The 24,249-nt window shown below is 43.2% G+C and overlaps 1 protein-coding gene across 4 annotated transcripts in view; it reads right to left on the reverse strand.

Moving 5' to 3' along the window:
- Positions 1–24,249, reverse strand: part of PLCB1 (phospholipase C beta 1) — a 288,021-nt gene that overhangs the window by 200,434 nt on the left and 63,338 nt on the right. For all 4 annotated transcript variants that reach the window (XM_059467224.1, XM_059467223.1, XM_059467225.1 and 1 more), the window contains exon 3: positions 18,414–18,482. In XM_059467224.1, the coding sequence (XP_059323207.1) occupies positions 18,414–18,482 (69 nt within the window). The remainder of the gene's footprint in view (positions 1–18,413; positions 18,483–24,249) is intronic.

A 24,249-nucleotide genomic window follows, 5' to 3' on the forward strand; every position in this document is an offset into this window, starting at 1 on the left:
ACACCAGATCCCAGCAAAGGTGATTTGATCACAAAGCTACACAGGGACTCGTGATGTAGATGGATGGCTTGAATACAGTTCTGCTTCTTCCTGCAGATACATTATCCCCTAAATTTAATAAACAGAAATGCAAAAGCATTCTTCTTGTTGCTGTTTTATATTGAATCATCTGCTTTCAAGCACCCCTTCAAGGTGCTTAAACTAAGAGAACTTAGGCCCAGTAAGATCTTTGCTATGTGATGCTAAGTGGTTTTGACAAGCTCTATTATAATTACTTTAAAATGCTTTGTTCCGATGCTCGTGTTTGCTGAAGTCTTTGATGGGAGATTAAATTACCTTCACCCAAAATTCCTATAATAAATTAAAGAAAATAGAAATGTAGTGTCAATTTGTGTCCAAATCTGCTTACAAAAGAGAATTAGCTCAGGCCTTTGCCCAGCCAAGCACTCAATCATGTGCATAATTTTTATTACGTCAGTATTCCCACTGATGTCAATGGCCAATTGCAGCCACAATCACAAGTTCTGTGCATGCCTGAGTGCCTTCCTGGAGCTGGGCCTGAGAGGATTCTCAGCACATGGCAGGGACTTGGGACAGCCAGTCCAGGGAAAGCCTCTGGGCACCGATGTCAGGAGAGAGCTCAGCACACAGCCTGATGCTCCCTCACACAGAGAACAAGTCCTGCATGATAAAACTTCAATTACATTTATAACATAAAAAAAGCCAGCACCAGGCTGCCCTGAGTCAATGAAGAACCAAGAGAACCAAGTCCTGCATGATTAAACTTCAATTACATTTGCAACCAGCACCAGGCTGCCCTGAGTCAATGAAGTACCATCCAAACTTCAGGCAATTAATTGATGATTAGAGCAGTGCCACTTAATTAAATAAAACCCTGACAGATACAAAAAATGGTGAGGTTTACTGCATTTCCAAAGAACCCCAAGTTACCTCATCACATTGTATTGTATTTCACCAAATTCCTTTTATTTTGCCATGAATCGTGCGTATGTGTCCATTAACACCACATACATAAATATATACTTACACACATGTACTGGTAATATTGGGCTTCTAGCCTCTAGATTTTTCTCAGAATGACTGCTCTCTGACATCTTTTTAAACAACAAATTTCAACATTTAGTCATTACTACTAACACAAAGAAAAATCTACAATTTTAATTTCAGAGACACACCTAAACTCATCCTAGTACAACTAATTTTTCATGCTGACCAGCACCTAAACTTATGCCTAAATGGTAAATTTGTGGCTTTTCTCCATTTTTAAGTATGTATGTTTAATTTCTGCACAACAAACCTACAGAAGTTCTGTGCAACTCTTGGCAAATACCAATCATTGCTTTGAAGACAAAGCATGAAAAATCTCCTGCTTGGTACCACCTCCATCCATCTTGTACCATTATTCCAGCCTTGGTGACAGCTGCAGCTTCCAGCTCCTGGGAGACCAGGAGAAATGATAACAAGCCCTTCCCAAGCGTCACACGTAATAAAATAAATCCAAAGCATCACAATAAGCAGCACAGCTCTTGCAGAACAAGTGCTTCAGTCTTTTTGTGCCAGTGTTTTCTTGTTTATACACACCAAAACCACATTTTAAAATACTTTATATATGCATATATTTATAGTGGGTCACTAATATCAAGCACAGCTCAAACATGTTTTTGTTGATATTCAAAGAGGATGAGCATGGGATTGATTTATTTTTTCCTTTTCCCTTAGGAATGGTTTCCACAACGGGCAAACTTAATAATCAATTACTATATTAAGAACAGAACCTATACTAAGCCACGAATCTTCATCCAGCAGTTGCAATATAAACAGACACATCTGGTTCACAAGCTCCCTTTTCATTACCTTTCTGTTTGCTTTCAAACCTCCTTAATTTCTTCATGCACTCCTTTAATAACAGTTCAGCAGTGCTAAGCATCTCCTGGTGGGAGATGAATTTATAACACTAATCCTAATCTTTACATTCTGCTCCATTTTGAAACACGCATTCCAGACAAGTAACTCTGATGCTTTTCAAACTTGATCTGAAGTTGCTAAAATGGAATTTTCCAATTTGAATCATCTCAGCTTCAGAACAGAGACCAGAACTGCCTCAGTACAATCCACACATATATTTAAGGACACAACGTTCCCCAGTGCTAAAATAAACCATTTCCTAATGATCTGCAGGAGCTCAGATGAGATGCCTCATGCGTCTGCCCTTTGCATGAAGGACCAGAAGGAGATGCCAAAGGGGTTTGAAGATGCTGCATGAACACTTTCACAGTGGTATTGATCTGGCAGAAAGAAATGCCTGCCACGTCACAGCACAGCTGACCTTAAATCTGTCACTGATGGAAGACAAAAGAACTATTTACAGGTTCAAACTCCAGCTTTGTAACCTGTTTGCAAGTGCTGTCTGGGACACCTGAAGATTATTAGGTCTTGTCATCCTTTTAATGATTTTTTTATTATCATTGATTTTCTTTTTAATGCCAAAGAGCCTGTGTTAGACTCCTGGAAGCCAAAAAGACAAACTATTCATCCTCCAGCAGGCCCAAGGAATCCGACACTTTCTTCTCTTTATTTCATTAGAAATTTGAAAGTTAAACATTTTCTACAACATAGAATTCAAAACAGGATGAAGTAAATACAGATTCATTTTTGACGAGTCCTTACAGGAAAGGAAATTCAACCAGCATTAAAAACAGGGGCCCAGAAAAAGCACAAAAAGTTCTCCCCATGCTTTACAAATCTCATTTTCAAGCTTATGATCTGACAGGGGCAGAGTAACATAAATCCAAATGGTATTTCAGTCTTTTTTTTCTGTTTTCCAGTGCTCATTCAACTTCCAGGCACTTTTGCTGGTGAAGAGGGCATTTATTCAAACCAAATTATAGGGGCTCCTTTTGGGCTGCTTAAAATGCTTAAAATGTACAGGACTACCTCATGTTGGTGCCAGAAGTCAGGAGTGAACCAAAGACACCCAGAAGATCCAAAACATATAAAAAATACACTCAAAAAGAATTCCACTTTTTGTCTCTTGTCTCCAGACTCAAATGCTGTACTTAGGAAATGACAGGACTCCACAAATAATGTTTCCAGTTCTTAAATTGCTTTGTCCCAAGGCTAATTATATTAATAGACTTCCCTGGGTTTAATTAGCATTTTGTACAACCCCAGCTGATCATTAAAATTTCATTTAATCTGATCACCAAAGTACATATTTTAGGTCCAGTCCAGATGAAGGAATTGCAAGCATACAATTACAACTGAGTGGATGAGCCAGGGCATTTTTCACTCCTAAATTTAATTTCGGTATCTCAGGTCCATTAGTGTGGATTGCTGGATCTTCCTCCTTGTTTAAGTGACAGCAGCAATCGATCACAACCTCCTGTTTTGTATATTGGGAGCACTAATTCTCAGTTCCTGTCACTCAGCAGTCACAGGGGGCCCTTCCCTACCCTAAACTCAAGGTCTGCCAGCTTTTGAGCCTGGCTGGAAGGCACCAGCAGACAGAATTTTATAAAACACAACTGGACAAAGCTGTAGACACGCCTCTGTATAACAAATTCCCCCAGGAGAGCTTTCCTCTTTCCCTGAGCTCACATGGACAGGCTCTAAGGGTGATTTGGGCACACTCTTTGTTTCTAGGTCATTATCTGCCATCTCCACTTCAAAAGCAATCCCAGGGCTGGATACAGAGCCTGGCCCTGGATAACTTATGGAACCATGAATTCCTCTGCTCCTGGCTTCCCCACAACACCAACTGAGCCAGCGCCTCTGTGATGAAAGGACTGAGCTCATGGAACCTCTGATTTTCCATGATGCTCAGTGCTCCTGCCCAGGTACAGAACGACTCCAACTCCCAGCTCTCAGTTCAGATGGAAACTTTATTCTAATGTTAAGCCTTGAATAATTGCTGCTGGGCACCAGAACTTGTGCAGCTCAGACGTTTACAAGGCCTGGTTCACATACACTTGTGGTAGCAGCCTTTAGGTTAAACTGAGAACACACAAAATTGTTTGTGTTTCTGAGAGTTTGCTTTAATTGCCCAACATTTTAATAATCTGCTTACAGCCTGTCTGGTTTTGTTTATCTGGAAGAAGCAGTTTGCATGAGCAAGATAATTCAATTTAAAAAATAGATTCCCTGTAGATGTCTCCAGTATGTAGAACATTTTGGTCAGTGATGTGCTTCACAAAGGCTGTGCTGCACTTCCTACACTGAAGCCACAATACTCTTTCCTTGGGGGAAAAGGTTATTTGGTGCATGAGAAGTTTGGGATTTTATTCTGTTAAATATTTTGTTGCAGATCTGACCTCCTTGGGCCATTTTTGTTTGCACAAATCTTTCCCACCAAGTATTAGTCATGCTCTGGGTTCTGTTAAAATAGTTTTGATGAGAATTCTTGTAGCTGGCACAGGGGCTCAGGAACAAAATGAAGCTGACATGTAAGCATTTGGATAAAATATCCAAAGTTTGTGGCTCAGCTGCTTATCTGAACTTCCATTATAAACTTTGGCTTGCTTGTAAATCTTGGGAAAGATCTTTTCATTAAACCACCAGCCATTAACATGAAAATTCAGTAAAGAAAAGCAAGTGCTTTGAAATTAAATTTAAATAAAAAGAAGCTCTTATTCAACCTATTAGTACTTTAAGAACTTGATTTCTAGATCCAATTAAAAGCAATTAAACCCCAAAGCTCCAGAACTGCACTCCAAGGAGAACACACAGTGGCACAACAAAACGCAGGGATGCAATCAGAGCTGCGTTGAAAGTGCTGATGTTTTGTGTGTCTCTGGCTTTTAAGGCACACAAAGTCACTGCCCTGGGAGAAATCAAACAGCCTGGATGGGAGGGGGGCCCAAGCAGCTGCGTCTGCCCTGTTCTGGAATGGCTCAGCAAAAGCAGAGCGCTGCTGGCACTCCTGAACAAACTCCTGCTCCAGGCTCTCTCTGTAAATCCCATCTCCACACGAGGTTCCTCAGACCCCACCTGATCCTCAGCAACTTGCTCAGGTGGTCAGATCTCAGACCAGGGAATGTGCACTCTTGGCAGCCAGTGTAACCTCATGTGTACATGCTCTCACACAGCCCCCCCCCTGCTGCTATTCCTGCACAATTAGCACTTGGTTCTGTGCACTGAGGGATGTGCAGAGTCCCTGATTAACCACCAGCACCCTGTGTCAGAGATCACCCAGGGAGGGACACCAAGGGGAACTGGCTCTCTGGACCCTGGAAGAGAGAGCAGCATTGGCAGAACAGACTCTCTCCCCTGCACTTAACTCTGTGTTTATTTAGCCGCTGTTTCACTCAGGTTTTGAAACATCCTTTTGTGATTTCCTTCCAGGTGCAGCCACCACCTTGTTTTAGATCTCACAGCCCAGCTGAGGTGCTGGTTAAAGGCACTGTGGTTTTCTGTCAGAAAGGAACACAGTTTTGGCAAGGAAGGGTGGTGCTCCCACAGAGGCTCCAGCCCAGCTGCTTGCAGAAGAAATGGCTCTGCACTTGTGCAGAGACCTCTGCCAAGGAGAGGAAGTCCAAGACAGGACCAAATAAGCTAAAGGTGGGGAGGAAAATGAATACAACAGCATCAGGTCCAGCACCTGCTCAGGCTGATGATTTCAAGAGCTTTTGTTCTGTTGGCAACTGAGCTCCAGTCCACTTCACTCACGCAGCATTCTTCCCAAAAAGTGCATTTCAGCTCTGGCTCTTTTCAGCCCTCTTTTCTCTTAATGCAGAAAATCCAGCACCCTGGTGTTAATGCCATTTCTCAGTCAGAACTAACAGGCAAAGCTCAACTAGGAAATTGTGCTACCAGGACATTTTACACTCTTGATAAAGTGACACAAACTTGACTCAAAGTTCCTTTTCCCAGTGCCATACATGACCCACTGCAGCATTTGCTCATCTGCTGCAGGTGCTCTGAGCCTGGGGCTGGAACCAGAGCAGCTCTAGCTCCTGTGTTTCACATCAGGCAATGCCTTCCTGCAGCTCCTCCTTCCAAGACATCTGTATTTGATGCCCAACAATCCAGAACAGAAAGCCAAGGAGTCATGCAAACCAAGGGCAGCAATTCAGTGGCAGCAGATGTGTCTTCCTTCAATTATCAGACATGCATGTAGCATGAAAGTTTATTCAGATAACCTTTCCTCTGTCTCCTGAAAAGCTTTAGGAACCTTTGGTCTTCCAGTTCCACTTTGCTGGGTGTTGACAGTCAAGAGCAATCTCTGTTTCTCCAAGAGAAAAAATAAGGGATGATTCAGAGGTGCACAATTAGATGGAGATATTCCAGGTTAGGGAAAGCAAATGTGACAAGGCTGTCAGGATTTTCCTCCCAGATTTAGGAGAAACAGATGAGACATTACATAAACTCCTCACTGATCACTAAGGTTGAGCTCTACAGCAGATCGTCAATTTAGAGCAATTTACTATTCCAATATGAAAGATTTGCTTAGAATTACAAGTACTCTCTTCCATAGTTTAACGGTTATTGGAGGAAAGAATGAATTAGAGCCTATTTTTTATAAATAAGATCCATAAAATTGAAGAAATGTAAACTTGGAAAGGACTTGAATGGTCATTAGCAAAGTATAATGGAGAAGAAATACTTGAGTAACACAAATACAAATGCCTTTGTAAATGCTGCTCCTGCTTAGGGCTTGACTCCCATTTTAAAATATCCACACAATTCCCACTTCACTGCATAAAAAGCAAACAGATATTGAGGGCACTGTCTGATTTAGTTACTACTGGGAAATTGCATTAGGCACAGATCCCGAAATAATTACTATTCTGCTCCTCAGCTACTAAACCAAACATACACATCTGCAAATGCTCTCCATGCTGGGCCTGCCAGCCTGCAGCTCATTACAGAGCACAGCAAAAGGCTACACTGATAGCACTGCAGATAACACATCCTGATCCTTCACCTGCAGGCAGCTCTTTCATCCCTGAAATCATGTCAGGATAGAGCCATGCAGCTGCAGGAGCAGACACGGCTTGGGCTTTAAACACGCCGAGAAAAACCATGCAAATATTGCTGGGATTGGATTGCAATGCTCCGAGGGAAGCTCACACTGGCAGGAGGGCAGGGATTTGTTGCCATCCATCTCCCCACCTGCCTGGTGCTGTGGCTGTGATGGGAATGGTGCTGAGAGATGCCAATGCAGGGTTGGTGGTCACTGCTGCTGCTTGGGGCAGCAGGATGAATGACAGGAGGGTTTCATTATCAGAAACATGGCAGCCAGCTTTCTAGGATCACACAAATTGGATTGCAGCTCTCAAACATGAAGTGCGCTGTCAAACGCAATTTCTTCTTCAAAGAAACATGTCCTAGATAAAGGAATGAAACTGTAAATAGATTATAAACCAGATTTAAACTGATTACAGGTTAATGCAGGATCCAGACCAAAGACACACAGTGCTGCAGGCTGCATATCCCTGAACTGAGCTCCTGGCTCAGGGTGACTCCACACACAATTTTTCAAGAAACAACACTACCAAGAGAAGGGAAAATGAAAGAAAAGGGGAAATGCACTAAAAATGAGATGTCACTAAATAAAAATGCTTTGCTGGGTTGGGTGTAGCTACACCAGGCTCAGGCTGGACATCAAGGAGTTTGTTAATGGAAGTGGTTGTTCAGCATTGGTTGGGACTGCCAAGGGAGGTGATGGATCACCATCCCTGGTCAAAGAATGCCAGACATGGCACACAGAGCTCTGCTCTGGTTGGCATGGCAAAGGCTCAGCCACAGCTTGGACTCCATGACCTCAGAGCTCTCTTCAGACCTTAATGATTCCGTGATTCTGAAATAATCCAGCATGAGCTGAACTCCATAGCTGAAGGTGCTTCACACAGCACTTCAAACCCCTTCAAAGGAGCAACTGTTTGGGCTCCAGCTAGGAGTTAAGTAAATACAGATGTAGCAAGAGTAGGAAAATGAATACATCAATGCACTAAAACTGCACCAGCATTACTAATTGCTGCTTATTGGGCTTTTTCCCAACAAAAACCAAACAGCTGCTAGGATTGCACAAGGAGCTCTTTGCCCCCCACATCTTGTGCAGGCCTTGCCAGATGCTGCTTGGAGAAGGCCTCTCTGCTGCTCCCCAGGCCCCAAGGGCTCCCTGAGCTCCGTGCTCTGCCTGGAGGGTCCCCATTTCCACATGTCCCACCTCCCCAGGCTGATTGTCACTGCAGTTCAACGTCCCCTGGCCGGTCTGTGGTGGCCTCCCCACGACAATGTGACTGCACTCAGCTGCGACACTTCATTCCTCCAGAGCAGGCCTGCGAGCGCGGCCCAGCCCTTCCCCTCAGGAGAAGAAACGGACAAAACCATTTCCCACGTTTCTAAAGACATCTCTCTTTCAGCCAGCACAGTTCATGCTTTGTGACAGCGCTCCTCTCTGCAACATCAATAAACAACGAACAGAAACAGATTTCAAGTCAGAAATAGAAAAGAGTGTGCTTGGCTCAGATGACCCACTGCGGTCCCTTCCAACTGTACCCACTCTGTGTTTTTTTTTTATTTAAGAAACAACAATTTGTTTCACTAGAAATCTGTATCTGGTCTAGAAAAGTGTAGATGATTTCCACTGATATCAAATACTTAAAATGAGAAAACCAATAGAAATATTTGCAAAATATGTAAATTGGTAACTAACTACTGCTTCTAAAATATGGAATTTTAGACTGAAGATGAATTTACGTGGAGTTTTTCCTCCAAGTCTCCCTTGTGATGCTGTTTGCTAAAGAAGCTCATCAGAATTGTCGCGTTCCAGTCTCACACGTAACAAATAAAAATTACTCTACATTTGTTAAAATGCAACTTTAAATGAAGCTCCCAGTGCAGAAATACAAAGGAATCAGAACACACACATCAAATTCTGCTGAAAACCAAACCAGCCCAGCAGAATGAAGCAGGCTGGCTCTGCTCTGTGTGCCCAGGCTAAACTGTGCCCTCCCAGGCCAGGCTTTGCAGAAGAATTTAAACCAGAGCCAGCTGCTGCCCACATCACTCGTCCCTGCATCTCGAGAAAGCTCCTCAAACACAATAAGCCATCATATTTCTTCTCCAGCCATGGTTTCAAACATTAGTGCTTTTGTTCTGAGCCTGCACATTATTTTCTCTCTCACACACAGGACGTGACCAGCCAGCCCAGTTTTTTGCAATGTGATGAGGTTTTCCATTGTTATATCCACTAATCAGCATTGAGAGCAACTTGGGAAAGAGAGATTCTGGATGAGCAGAGACCACTCAAGTTGGCTTTTCAAGCTAAGATTTTATTATTTGAAGCAAAATTAAAAGGAAGCCAATCAGCTCCCTCTGGGCAATGGGAATTTTAAAGAACCCTGCTGCACATCTCAAAAACAAATAAATGAAATAGAGCTTTTATTTTTTTTCCCTTTCTTTTGGTGATTTGCCTGTTGATTGCCTTTTCATTTCCTGGAGACATTTCTAAGCCTTGTACATCCCAAAGCCCAAACACAATCAATCCCAAACTGCAGTCACCCACTGATGGGGCAGCACACGAAGGAAGCCCAGTGTTTGTGCTGCCTCTGCTCACATCCAGCCACAGCAGCATTTCTGTATTTCACTGGGGTGGGCTCACTCCACACCAGGGGAACTGGAAAACACGTCACCCACTGATAAGCGCCCTATAAATAGATTTTGGCCTGGCCCACGGGCTCTGATTTGCAGCAATTGATGTAAATAAAATCTGGGTTAGAGCCTGGGACAAACACTGCTGTGGTTGTGCAAACAGCTGTCTCCATGGCTCAGGGGAGGATGGAATCCACTCCTCAGCTCTCTGCCTGCACAACTGGGCACAGAGGCTCCAAGGAGGGCTTTTGCTGTGTGCCTGTAGCTTATTATGTGTCCATGCTGCTGAGACCACAGAGCCTGTATTAACCCTTGCAAAGTGATCCTTGCAATTCTCAAGACAATCCCATGCTGAAAAGCAGAGAAAAACAAGAATTTTCCTTTTTTTTAATCTCCAGTTCTCTTATTTACAGCAGGTAGAGCAAACTGTACCACATTCATCTGGCCAGATTGAACTGTGTATTCATGCAATTCAGTTCTGTACTCCCAGGGGCAAGAGACAATGCACACCCAAAGAAAAATATCCATCTGCATCTACATCAGGGGCTCACTATTTTCATGCAAATAAAAACATCTCTACTCATCTTTTTCTCTGGTTTATAAGCACATTAGAATTCCAAGTATGTCTCTAATATTCAACTACAATTGAAATAACTTTAGATCAAATAGCTTTGTATCACATTTGACATAGCTCAAAGAGTAAAGGAAAGTGCATTTTTTTTCCTCATATCCTAAATAGTCTTGCAAATAGTTTTGGATTTATCACCAGGATAAACTGCATGACTAACAGGCACAATTCCCACTTAGGGGAAAGCTGCTGACAGCAGTTCTACATTCTCATCACTCATCTTAGTTCTGGGCTACTTAATATAGACTTCTCTTTAAACAACACTTTGTCTCCCAGCTCTTATCCTGGGATCACACCTTTCCTGGATGTGCTAAACAAGCTCTTGGTCATGGCAGGCTCCTTCCTACAAGGCTGCTGCAGCCCATGCCAAGAGCCTGGATGAATCAGGCTCCTGGCAGGGCAGCAATCCACTTCCCTTCCATGGCATGTGCAACCCCAGCCCAGGCAATTCCCTCCTCCAGCAGGAAGGGAGTTCACAGGGGATGCTGATCCACAGGAAACTCAAACAGCACTGAGCAGACCTGCACAAGAGCACCAGGGGTGCTCACTTTGCACAACCTCCTCAGTCTGCTTAAATCTACTCAACTGATCATCTGCAGATTATTCCAAATGTTCAAGCAGCTCACAAACACCAAATTTCCTGAAGCCACGGGGCCATGGAAACATTTAAATTAGCAATATCAAGTGATTATGCTTTCAGAGAATACTTTAAATGTGAACCAAATAGAAAAGGCAAGCATCATCAAAATATGAGGAGACCTAAGCACAGCTTGCAAGTTCTCCTTTTTTGTTATGTAAGCAACAGTTAAATAATTCCACTTCTCCTCCCACCATCTGAAACTCTCCTGACTCCAGCAGGTTGGAAAAAAAATAGTCTTGAAAACAAAATCACTTCCCACAACTGAAATACTGCCACAAACTTACAAGTGTCTTAAAAAGGAGTTGATCACATTCAGTGATGCCTACAAGAACTCCCAGCAGCAAAAGCTCCTTTCAGAGATGCAGAAGTGCTGCCACTTTGCAGTACAGGGACAAACACAGGGCAGTGATGAGCACATCAGTTAGGAGACGGTGCAGTCAAGGGCATCAGGGAACTGCAAAATGCCTTGGGTTGGGATAAACCTTAAAAACCACATTGTTCCAGCCCACTGACATGGGCAGGGACATCCTTCCACTGTAACAGGTTGCTCAGTGCCCATCCAAACTTGAACACTTTAATCAGATTCCAACTCTACAGTATCAGCAGCCTCAGCTCCCAGAGCACCCCAGAGCCTTGGGCCACTGCACAGAAACTCTGAAGGACAATATGAAAGCAGCTCCAAAAAACAACTTCTTCCAGCCAAAACCAAAGCCCTGCAGCAGTCACGAAGTGTTCATGCACTGACCTGTAAAACACACCAACCCTGAGACCCCAGCAAGCTCCTGTCCTGCCTCTGTCCAGCACCCTGCATGTTTACCCGGGTAACAACAGTGCATGGCTGGAAAGAACACTTTACACTGCCCTAACCAAACACATCAGTATTTCTGGGGAAGGTGATGCTCTCTCCTGCACACTCAGTGTGCTCTGAGCATTTTAAAAGCATGCAAATTACAGCCATTATTTCCAAGATTAATGTTTCCCCTTTATACATGACCTTAGCTAGCACAGATTTTCTGCTTCTGCCACCTCATTAGCAAACACCATTCTGAAGGCATTTACGCTAAACATTCCCGAGCACAGCACACAATTTCTCACATAAATTATTTTAAATGTATTTCATTAATCTCACAGGAAGAAGGTTAACTCCGAGCAGACACAAGAACAAAAAAATCTTTGTGTAATTTCACTTATGGCATTATCAATACTGGATGTGTTTCAGAAAAGGGAAAATCAGCATGCAAGTCAGACCCAACATCAGCACACCTCCTCTGAACTACCAGAACCTTCCATCACAGTAATTTCTTATAAAAATGACTGAGTTGATAATAATTTTTCTGTGTTTCAACACAACAGAAAGATCTCATTTCCTCTGAACTATATTTTTTTAAAATCCATTTATTTACCAGTTGCAGTAAACTATGTTCTAACGCTGACCTAGCACCAGGACTGGCCATAACTTTCATGCATTCAAACAAGATTTGTTGCATTAGCATTTACAAGTTGTACTGACACTTGTTTTAGGATTCCTCCTGGAAATAATATGGAGATGATCTGTTGTTTTAACAGGTGTTATGGTAACTAACCACCAAAGACTCAACCCACAATGTCCTCCACAGTAAAAAAAAACCTTCCTAAACCATGTATAGCTGTGTATCAGTCTTAACACACCACATGTTTGCCAGAAATACTGGTTGAGGTCTCTTTGCAGGACATCTGTGTCCCTACAAGGTGCCAGCGGCACAGCCATGCCTTGGGACACTCACACAGACCAAAAACCCTCACAGCTCCATCAGGAGATCCCAAAAACCCCATTTATATGCAGATGATAACCAGCATATCAAACCTTTGCAACTAATTAAAACCTGACAGCTTTCTCCAAAGGGCTGTTTACAAGCTAAGGGATGTAATGACAAATCACCAAGCTGGTTTCCAACAAAACAGGAAAATTTTAATCACTTGTTCCAAACAGTTGCAGAAAGATGCATCTGCTGTGACATTTCCACTTGAGCCTGTTGATCCTACTTTTGAAGCTCGAGGGTATTGCATTGCCACCAGATCTCTGCACACTGCTGCTAAAATATGAACTTTAATATTTATGAAATATTTCTAGGTGGAGATTATGGCTCTGAAGCAAAGACTAGCATGGTTCAGTTACTGAGTACATTTACATTTTCCACTGAAAAATTTTAACATTCTTTCCAGACTGAGTGCTCATGACAGGCTAAATGGAGCATTCCTTATTTTTACAGATAGCAACGTTTTATTTATTAGTTTTCTATTAGCATTGCACTAGGGCTGTGCTTTCCCAAGACTTTGTGATCTTGGTGCAAGTCAAAAGGTAACACATGGATCTGCAAGGTAACAAACAGATAATATTGGAAATTGATATTTCAACATCTTAGCACTGTTAAAAGTGCCTCCAAAATGACTTTGTCATTCAACCGATTTTTAAATGCTGTGCCAGCTGCTGCAAAAATGCCATTTGTCAGATTCAGGTGAGGGTTATCCTGAGTGACAGGGCATGGGGGTTTGTGACAGGACATGCTGTGCCAGCTGCACCCTCAGCTCATCAGCATCATTAGTTGGGAAAGCAGGAATGAGACATCCCTGTCCTGGACCACTGGGCAGAGGAAAAAAAATAAATTGTGCATGTACACACGCTTAACCAAAAGCGGCAGCAGCATTTAAAGCACAGCTCTACTGATAATTTCTAGTGTTTTCAGGAACTCAAATACCACGTATTTAATTGAGCAGGGCCTCCCTTTTCAAATTTAAATGTCAAGCTTTAAAATTACAGTTGTAAGATGCCTCTGCGCTTCTTAAAATACAGAATTTCTTATTACAGGCTTTGCGCTGCGAACTTTGGCAAACAAAAAAAAGATGAAGGCTTTATAAATACAACAAAGTAAAGTATGAAACCAACCAGCTCAGAAAGATAACTGAAACAGGCAGCAAGCAGGGACAAAAATAAAATTAAATCTTTCTGGAAATGGTTCATAGTGAAAGCCTTGGGAAAAACCCTGTGATTTCTGCCATGGCCTGAATGTTAGTGAATAGTGATTTCAATGAGCTGGCCAGACAGAGCTAAGTTACACAGTGAATGACATGCTGCTGAAAAGGCCCCAGTTCCCCAAATAAAATAAAGTCACCAATTTGGGCCACTGGAGGGTCCAAGGAAAAACCCCCTCAGCTCTCAGGGCCCACAGCATTCAAACCACTTTCATTTCCACCTGAGCACTGGCCAAATATCATACAAAGAAATTCATCTCAACCTTCCTCAATAAACTAAAACTCAACCTAGACAAAATGTTTATGCAACTCAATCATTATTATGAAAAAAAAAAAAAAAAGCAAGCAGTTATGTAAAAGAACAAACACATTTGGGGCGGATGTTTGTGGCTGTCACTGTTATCCCCAAGGTGAGTGGGAAGAAGGTGAGCTGCGCGCACATTCCATTTTTGTTTCTTTTTGGCAGAAATAGAACACTGCTTCGGCACAATTTACATTTTCTAATTTAGCATCAAGGTTGTTGAAGGGAAAGCAGCGTGCATTTCTATCAGCAGACAGAAATAACAGCAGCATCATTTGAGGCAGAGTGGAGACATCCTGAGCAGGGTGACAGAAGGCAGCGGGTGTGCTGCTGTCCTGGGCCAGCCATGCACGCAGCTGGGCATGGACTGAGAGCACAGAAAGGGAAAAACCCAAGCACATCTGCCATTTCACACAGGCAGTGTGATCAGGGTGTTACAAACGCAGCATCAATGTCCCTGCACAAGTCAGTGCCACGGAGCACAGTCCGGGGAGCTCTGACAGTTCAAATGGACTTGCACATCCTCATTTCCCCAAAATCACCTGATTTTCAGTTAAACAATGATTTAGACTTTCCTTGCTAGTTTTCCTTTCAGTTCCTGAGCCCCCTAGTTCAGGAAATGCTGATTTTCCTCCATGGATGTGTTAGAAGCCAGCAAAGCTTCCACAGCAGCTTTTGGATTACACTGAGATAGGTCCAAAATCATCTCACTCGAGCATTTCAAGAAAAGCCACCAAATACAGAGAGGCTGGTGCTGATATTAAAATAGCAGTTGGAGCCTTGGCAGACTTCTGACATTCAGGCATCTGATTTTTCTCTGTAGAGCTTGCTTGTTAAAGTGAGAAAACTTGGGGCGGGGGAGCCACGAGATTTTTTAAAATTGGGGATTACTCTCTAAACGCATCTTGGCATGAGAGTGATCCTATCATTCATAATTTCATCTCCTACAGGTTTCACAGTATATGTTATTTAAAGGAATTCATTTCCTGCTGAATGATTTATGAGGGAAAACAGGATGCTAAGGGAAAACATACCGATCAAATGCATCAGAAGTTTTCAATATGAGCATTTACCATGGAGTTATTTCCTTCTCCCTGTCAACTAATCCTGATATTTCTTCTCGCTAGTAAAAACACATACAGTTGCTTAAGATTTCAGTTTCCATAGAAACTGTTATTGGCTAAAGTAAATACAAGATGGAAAAAAGTGTGACTTCCCTAGTCCTGTGAGCATGTTTGCAGCTGCCAGATTTTCACCACCTGACCATTCATTTCTCAGTGTTTAGTGGTGCCTGACATTTTTAGCTGCAGCTCCCTTTAAAGAGCACGGACACTCTTTTGAGAGGCACTTCCATGCTTGGCAGAAGGCATGTGAATATTCATAGCTATTCCTATGTACAAAAGCACATTTTGTGTTATTTGATTTTGCAGACTTTGTCACTGAACTTTAAAAGGGAAAAGATGCCTCAGATTGCACAGCAAACCAAAGCTTGAGAGAGTATTAGCAGGTAATGTGCAAATAAAGGGCAATAAAACATGGCTTCATCACAACTAGTGATTTTCTCCTGCTCCCAAAATTCCTCTTGCTCCCCTTCCTACCTGATTCTAATACAAACTTAAAAAGCAAAGTCCTGATAATCATTTTATAATCCCCTCACTTCTTTATAAATGTCATTTTACTTTGAAGGGAGGCACTTCTTCCTAACATACACAATTAATGTGTCTTTTCTTGTTCCCATCAGAACATGACTTCAATTTTTTCCTCGTGCGGAGCTCTGCTGCAGCGCTCTGTGCTGCCTGAGCTTTTGCCTTTCTACCAAGGAACCATCCTTTGCATGTATATTGCATTGAGATGCAAAGCTCTGTTACCATTTCTGAAAATAGCAGCTGAAGGCAGAAGGAGCCATCCCTGACAATGTGCAAAAAGAAAACGATGCTGGAACTTCTCCGGGTTGTTTCAGTAGACTGATTTTAATCCCCTGAGCATCAAGTGCCTTGGTACCCACTAAAAACTGCCTTCTACATGGCCAGAAACCCCAGTTCCTGCCCTGCTCAGGGGCAGCCACACCTTCACTGCAGCACCCAAAATCGTGTTCTCAGCTCCCTGCTGGTGCCACCACATCGCTGTGAGGACTGCAGGGTGAGAGCTGCACTCCTGTGCCTGCAAGGGAACCTTCTAAACATTGAGGGGATGGAGAAAGCAACCAGAGCAGCTGGGTGAGAAACCCAGGAAGGTGCAGAAACCATGCAAGAACCACCACAAAACATATGGCACTGGACTTAGGGAAAAATGCTATGAAAACTGAGTATCAACCAAAAGAGGAGAAACAGCAAAGCCCTTTGTGCTTCTCAGTCTTTTTCCAGAAATGAAGAATACTCATGGCAGTGCTGAATGCAGCGTGAGAACAGACTGAGGTTTGGAAACACAGTCCCTTAACATCATTTCTTGCTGGTGGCCTTGTGTGGCAGCACACCTCATACGTTCTGATAACTAACTGTGGGTGAAGCTAATGACACTGAAACTAAGCTTACCATAAAAATAAAAAGGAATTACTCTTTTTTATTCAACGAGGAAGTCAAGGCTTATTAAAAAGGACACTTATTTCTATCAAAAAGCAGCAGTAGATCAGAAATACACCAAATGAGGTTTAAAGATTCCTGTTAGGTTTGTAATGACAACCCATGGGTGAAATCTACTTTTAGAATTCTGAAGAGAGATTTAAAAATTTGCATCAACTGGCAGAAGTCCCCTAATATAAAAATTGGGCAGAAGGAGGGCTGGTGGGGTGATGTAGAGAAAGTCACCTCAGTCTCTTGGTTTGCAGTAAAAGCAGGGGGTGCTCCCAGCTGAAAGCAGAGCTGTGCAAAAGAGCCCCTGAAAAGCTTTGGGGAGCACCCTCCATTCCCAGAGCTCTCTCTTCAGCCAAAATCCCAGGAGTTTTACTGAAACCTGGTGCTGTTTAGCTGCTGCCCACACACTAATCCATGACAAAAGGCAGCTCATTCACACAGGTGGAGCATTTCACCACCCTGAGAGCCGGGATTTTCTCCTACCCTTCGTTTAATGCCACTGCTGTCAGAGCTGAAACGTGCTCCAACAAAACCAGCCTTTATGTAACCCAATAAATAAAAGTCACCAAGGCAATAGCTGTGCATAAATTTTAGCTGAAAACATTTTGTTAGAAGAACGTGAATGTCCTCTGTAAAGCAGGTAGCATTTTAAAATAATGTTCTAGACATTGTTAATACTTTATTGCTATTCATCATAGAACCATTAATCATGGTGAACTCATTTGGTATTAATGTGGATGTCATAAAGTACTTCTGTTGCATTTCAATTATAACTCAGCCTTTAAAATGCTGCCAGCACTACATGGAGAGCTTTGAAAGCCAGATATGAATAGTCTTTTCAGAGATAACTACAACTGCTTTCTGGCAGGGAAAAACAACCTTTTCCATTCCCAATGGCCCTCAGGGGGCTGCGCCTGGGCCCAGGGCTGCAAGGAAGAGAGGTCATCCAGACCCAGGAATATTCCTGCCCCAAGATGAGAGTGGGAGAAACATTCTTTTTGTCTGTTCCATCAGGGCTAAGCAGCAGCAAGGCCAAACTTTGCAGGCCCTGGGAGATTTTTCTCCCATCACTCCTGGGATTCCCTGAGGCACTCTCTTGCTTCCAGAGCCGAGTGCTTGGGCTTTTCCTCTCGTGTGCTGCGTCTGCCCCAACAAAAACACCAGAGAGAACTTGGATCTGCAGCCTGCTGTCTGCAGAGACTGGAAATGAGTGCACAGTCCATCAGGGCAAACCCAGAGGGAGCTGATATCCCGACCTCTCTGACAGCAGTTTAACAAACAAACCCAAATCCTCCTCCTCGGCCTCAGGAGGCACTGAACGAGCAAAATCGCCAGCACAAAATACAACATGGACTCAAACAAACATCAGCTCCCTGCCACCAGAGAAGCCAAGAACTTGGGTAAGTGCACCTTGACAAACCAGGATTTTTGCTGCCAGCAGAGCTTCCGGGTGGATTTTACACACAGAATCCCAAGACAACAACAATCCCGACACTTCTCAACAGAAACAGTGTTAAACAAAGAAAAGGCAAAACAATTCTCTTTAGCTGCAGGAACGTTTTTTCTTCTTTTCAACTCTTGCATATAATTCCCATTCTTTTTTATCCAGGTCATCGATGTAACAAGAAAGCACACAGCAAGAATTCCTACCTTGGGAGCTCTGGCATGTTTTCCACATCTGGCATCTTTGACAAGGCTGATATCCAGCAGCTCAGTCTCCTAGAAGGAAAAATTGCAAAACAAGTGATTATTCCATTATTCAAGAAGCCTTGTTGTGTTACCAGTGTCCCACATGTGTTTGTCCAAATGGAGATCAGCTCCTAGGAGAGCTCAGGTGCACCCAGGCAATTCCAACCAGGAATATAGGTTATACAGAATCCATAAGAGTCAAGCTGATTTCCTGGATTGCTAACCAGCAGCTGCTGTGCTTTTGCTTTAATCCCTTTAATACAATTTTAGCATTTTGATGCTTGTCACAGAGCGACAAAAGGCAGTGTCACAAACAGAAAACCCTGCCTCTGCAATAGAAAACCTCCTTTATTATTGCCAGAACACTTTGAAAAGTGCTCACAAACCCCAAGAAGTGTTTTATCTGTAATGATAACAAGGTTCAGCAATTTCAGTGACTGCTGCTCAGTAAGACACAGGCACTTTTTGACAGGCATTTCATAGCTTGTGTGCTACTCCTGAGTTATGGGTTACACAACAAAGCTGGCACATCATGACAGCTTCTATTGGGCAAATTCTTGCCCTCCCCTACACACAAGTAGCATGAAGAATCCCTTTCCCTGATTTGGGCATTTGGGAGGAGGATGGATGCTGGAGCAGTGTGATTCCCAATCTGAAGTGCTCCAGCAGAAGTGTGGCCACACTACAGGGAGCCTGTTTAGAGCAAACCTGCATTTTTGAGATGGTTATTTTTGCTCTCACTTGCCTGAAAGAGGACAAGAGCATCAAAACCTGCAGAGATTAGAAAGAAGCACTGGCAGGGAGATAAGAGGTGGAAATAACCCAAACTCCACCAATACTCAGGGCACATGGACACAAGCACTCTTCTGACAGTGCAGGTGAAACTTGAAATAAAAACAATTCACAATTAAGTGCACTGGAGGGCTTTGAGTCCTTTTAACTGAGGTAATCCATATGGGCCATTAAGATCTTGGCAGGAATGAAAACCATGGAACATGAAAACCACGGAACACGAAAACCACGGAATATGGCAGAGCTACATATGAGTTTATCACACTCAGAGCAAGAACTCAGGTGGGAAACAGGAGTTTTATTTACAACACCCAATAATACCCACACACCAAAGTGGCCTCAAGCCCATGGGGAAATGTTCCACAGAAGCTCCAGGCACGTGCAGATCATAAAAAAATCAGATTTCCCCAACTGAAAGGACTAAGGAGCACTAAAAATAAAGGCTTCAGCAGCAAACACATGAGGGAAATTAAATATGCTGAAGAAAAATGGATCTTACAGATCACAGAGATGCTGAGCCACACAGTGTGAATTTCAAAAGGTTTTTTTTAATTTGTCTGGTATTCCGGTTTTTAAAAAAGAGAAGAACAACTAACAGAATTAGTAATTTAGCCACTTACAAAAGTGCAACTAGACCTCCCTAACACAAACACAAAAATTTTAAGTGGAATGGCACCCATTAAAAACAGACTCGAAAAAAGGAAAAGGCAATGACCAGCACTCCCAAGGACCTGAACAGCCCTGCCCAGGTTTGCATCCTCACAAGTGGAGGAGGATGAGGAGGATGAGCAGGCGCAGGGCTGGTTTGGAGTTTTGACCACAGCTTTCAAGCTGCTTGCATGCCACCAAGCCATGTGCAGAAAATGTGACACCTGAGGATGCAAGGACTGCCAAGGGCAGTCTAAGAGTGAGGGAAAAGGGGATTTTGTGGGGCTGCTTGGCTCAGCCCACTGCCAGGGCTGTGGGAAAGGCTGATGCACCTCATGGCCTTCCTGCCCTGTTACCTCTCTGGCAGAGAACACAGGGCTTGTCATCCTATCCCCAGAATCCTTTCCATCCCTATCTGACAGCATCATTTAATAGAAATAGATGAGAGCAGGACCTGCATCCATGGAAGTGCCTCTGCAGGCAGCGTTCAGTGGGGCTTGGATAAATCGAAACTCATAATGGGCCATTTCTTAGTGCTTTGGTTCAAAGAAACCTCCTGGAATTCCCTCACCCCAGGCACTTGCTTTCATCTTTTAAACAGCTAATTAAGAGGGCAGAGATCAGCTTCCTTGCAAGTCAGAGGAAATACCATTTCCTATTTCCCTATTGCAAAACGCAGGGGGACTTTTGCAAAAGGAAAATACACTTGGGCAGTGGCCAAAGAAATGCCCCATTTCCTGTGCAGCAGAACAGCCCGAGCCCTCCTCCACCTAAATAAACAGGAGTTTTGTTAATGACTTCCTCCAGGCAGGCTTGGAAATGCACTCTGTGTGATAGGGGGCATGGAAACCACAGCACATTGTTATGGGGGTTAAAGAAAAATGCAAATCCTCTAAACAGAGAAAAGTTGGGACTTGCAGAGAGCTCCAGTCATTGCTGCTGGGACTTAACCCTGCAACAGAGTAACATCTCTTAATGCAAGTGGTAGATGCCTCCAATCATTCATAATTTAAAACATCTGGGGCAGTTACTAACCCTCCCATGTTTGTTTCCAATCAGCAGCCCAGACAGAGGAGCATTCAGAGAGGGCTGCATTGTGCAATCTCACTTTTATGGCTGAGCACACGCTCACAAAAGCAATGGATTGTGCAACCCACAGTGTCTGCCTGAGCACTCGTAATTAGGCCCATCTGAATTTAATAGAACAACACCAATTTATACCAGCTGAGGATCTGGCTCGCTCCTATTTCACACTGCCCAAAACGCTGCCTGCTGACTGAGTCACGGTGCCTTGGGAAGGTGCTGGTGGCACAGCCCCAGCCCCAGAGCAGGAATTCTGCTGGGCACCACTGCAGAGCTCTCCTGGAGCAGCAGCAGGGCCTTCAAAGGTTGGTCCATACATTGCTAGCAAAATAAACTTTGGAAAACTAAGCTGGTTTTCTAAACAAGCACCATTTATTGCTACTGCATGGCAACATCTGGTCCAAGCTTTCGAAGGGGCAAAGCCAATTTGCTGAGACAAACTTCAAACAGAGAGTCAAACAACACTTTCTATTGGGAATAGCTAATCAAAATGAAATACTGCTTTAATATTGAAAGTCTCTGTTTTGTCGTTCTCTGAACATGAAAGCACTGAATAGCTCTAGAAGAAAAAAAATGTATGCAGTTCTGTGCTGTATTTATTTTATTCAGCATTTTAAAAGCGATATTTTAAATAGAACCGCATGACTACTGTCCTAACAATATGTCAAAAAGAAAGCATTAAGAACAATACTTGAATCTGATGAGGAGGAATTGCAGAATCACATGGTGGTGGAGTCACCATCATGCCCTGGGCAGCCACTGCAGTGTCACACCACCCTGTGTGAAGAATTTACAAGTGGCAAAGAAATGACAAGCTATGCTAAAGAACTACCTTAGGTAACCAGGTATGGAAATTCATCCATTTACGGCCACTTATGGAACACACCTCGCTCAGGTTTCAGGGGTTTGGACAGTGATCCATCAGCCACACTCTGATTAGCTCCAGGATGAAATCCTCCACAGCGGGATTGAACATCTAACACCAGTTCCAAAAGGGTGCTTGCAGAGCTGGGGGATGTCACACATCATTCCCCTGCTCAGAGCACACCTATTTTTCCTTACTATCAATGAGAATAAATTGAATGAAACACAGCAATTTGTCTCCTCATCCCAAAGGAAAACTGTGGAGGACTGGTGAAAGTGATTTAACAGAGACCTGCACCGACAGCTGCAAGCAGGAACAGCAAGGCTGTCACTGACTGTAATTGGAGCTGTGCTTCCCCAAAAGTGCCATTCTATAATTCATAAGCTGCATCCCACCAGAGAGACACAGTCCCTGAAGAAGCTTCCTCCTGGCAGCACACAACTCAATTATTGGCATCAGAATGATGGGCTGTGTCAATAGGGCAGCAGCAGAGCAGCACGTACACCTCCCATCAGCAGCACAACTCAACAACACCCAAGTCTTGGGCTGCACAGTTGTCCTACACTAATTCAATGGCAGGACCACTGGGCTTGGTATCACAGAGGATGGAAAATTTTCAAAAAAATCACTTGAACAGAATGAGAGCAGAATGATTTCTTACTACCCAAAATGTATCATCTGTAAATTTGAACTTGTGCTAATCTTTACTGTGTGGGTCACCAATTCTTAATTCCGAAAGACTTGGGGGACCTCAGCAAGGCAAGAACCAGCATTTATTATTTGACTCAACTGCTCTGGGAATGAGCTCTAAATACCTTTAAAAAAAATACATATATATAAATAAATACTTTAAATATATATACATACATACATATATATATATATATATAAATACCTTAAAAAAATATATATAAATATCTGAAAGGTTTTCTGGCACTTTAGGAAAAACCTCCAAGCAGAGTTGGATGACATCCCTCCTGCAAGGCCCCCATAGGAAGCATTCCTCTGGAAAAACAAGCCCCAAACTGAAAAGTTCTGGCTATCTTAATAACACAGTGTCTCAATGTATCCCTGGAGCTGTAAGAACAGCAATATCTTCTAGTACAAGGAAAATGATCTGTGGTTTATATAAAGCATAAAACATTGAGCTATTAGGACAAAAATGAGAGGGAATTTTCATGCTAAGTGCCCTTTTAATAATGAAAGCGAAACAATTCTTCTGCAGCTATGCATGGAGCTCTTTGCTGCTTCATCAAAGGGAAATTTCATTTACTTGGATTTACAGATGCTGTGGCTGAGCAGCCTGGAAATGGGCACAGAGATTTAACAGTACAAATCTGAGGAGTGCAAAGAAACTGGAAGCAGAAGAACACAGAAAAGATTTGCTGCCTGCCTTCATCCCAGCAAGCTGACCATCACCAACAGGCAAAGGACACAGGGAAGAGCCAGCATGCTCTGATCAGCCATCATCCATGTGTTAGAACAGTGGAAAAAGAGGAAATTGCCAAACCAGGTGAGACTTCAGCCATTCATCAGTCTCAGCCAACTGATGCTACAGTTCAGTCCAAAGTCACCAGTGTTGATAAGCTCAGCTTGGTATATAAAAACACTTGCCCTTCAGTCAGAGTGTCAGTAAATACTCCAAAAACCAAGCCCCAATCCTTACTCTTACACCCTAAACACACAAGACAATCAGTGAATGAAAGGAGCAATGGGTTTGTGAAGAGATCCCCCAGCAGGACAGAGGAATCCCACATCCTTCATGAACTTGGCATCTCCTCATCCCACTGCTCTCCCTTCCCAGGAAAGGCTCCACTATGAGAACACTCAACCCCAGAAGTTTCTCATCCCAACAACTTGGGTTTGGTGCAGCACGCAGTGGGAATGGTATGGACAGGAACACCTTGAATGTAGCTGGTTGGATCTGGTTTGGATCTGCTAAAATTGCTCTCACACCGCTGCCCGTCCCACTCACACAGGCAGGGAACAACAGGAGCAAAAGGAGAATTCATGGAGTGCAGCCATATGCAAAAATGAAAAGAGCTGGGGGAGGACCTGCTCCAGAAGAAAGCACAAAAGCACCTTGTAGGCAGCCCCCATAATGGTACTTGACTGATTTTTATTCACACAGCTGAGAATAACCTGGCAATTTGTAGCTTTAGAGTCACAGGCAAGAGTACAGTGAATTGAAGTTTAAGCAGTATGTTAAAAAACCCAAAAAAAGCAATGTTGCTATTAAGAAACTTTTCCTTTCAAATCACAACTCAAAACATGTTTGATTATGATGATTAAACGCCTGCCCAAGAAGGGATCTATCATATTTTGGGGGTGATGTTCTCATGCCCTTATTTCCCACTGACAGGGGATCACAGACTACACAGAGATTACGGGTTTTTCCTTTGAAGCAGA

The sequence above is a fragment of the Ammospiza nelsoni genome, chromosome 3, assembly GCF_027579445.1.
Source record: "Ammospiza nelsoni isolate bAmmNel1 chromosome 3, bAmmNel1.pri, whole genome shotgun sequence".
NCBI lineage: Eukaryota > Metazoa > Chordata > Aves > Passeriformes > Passerellidae > Ammospiza > Ammospiza nelsoni.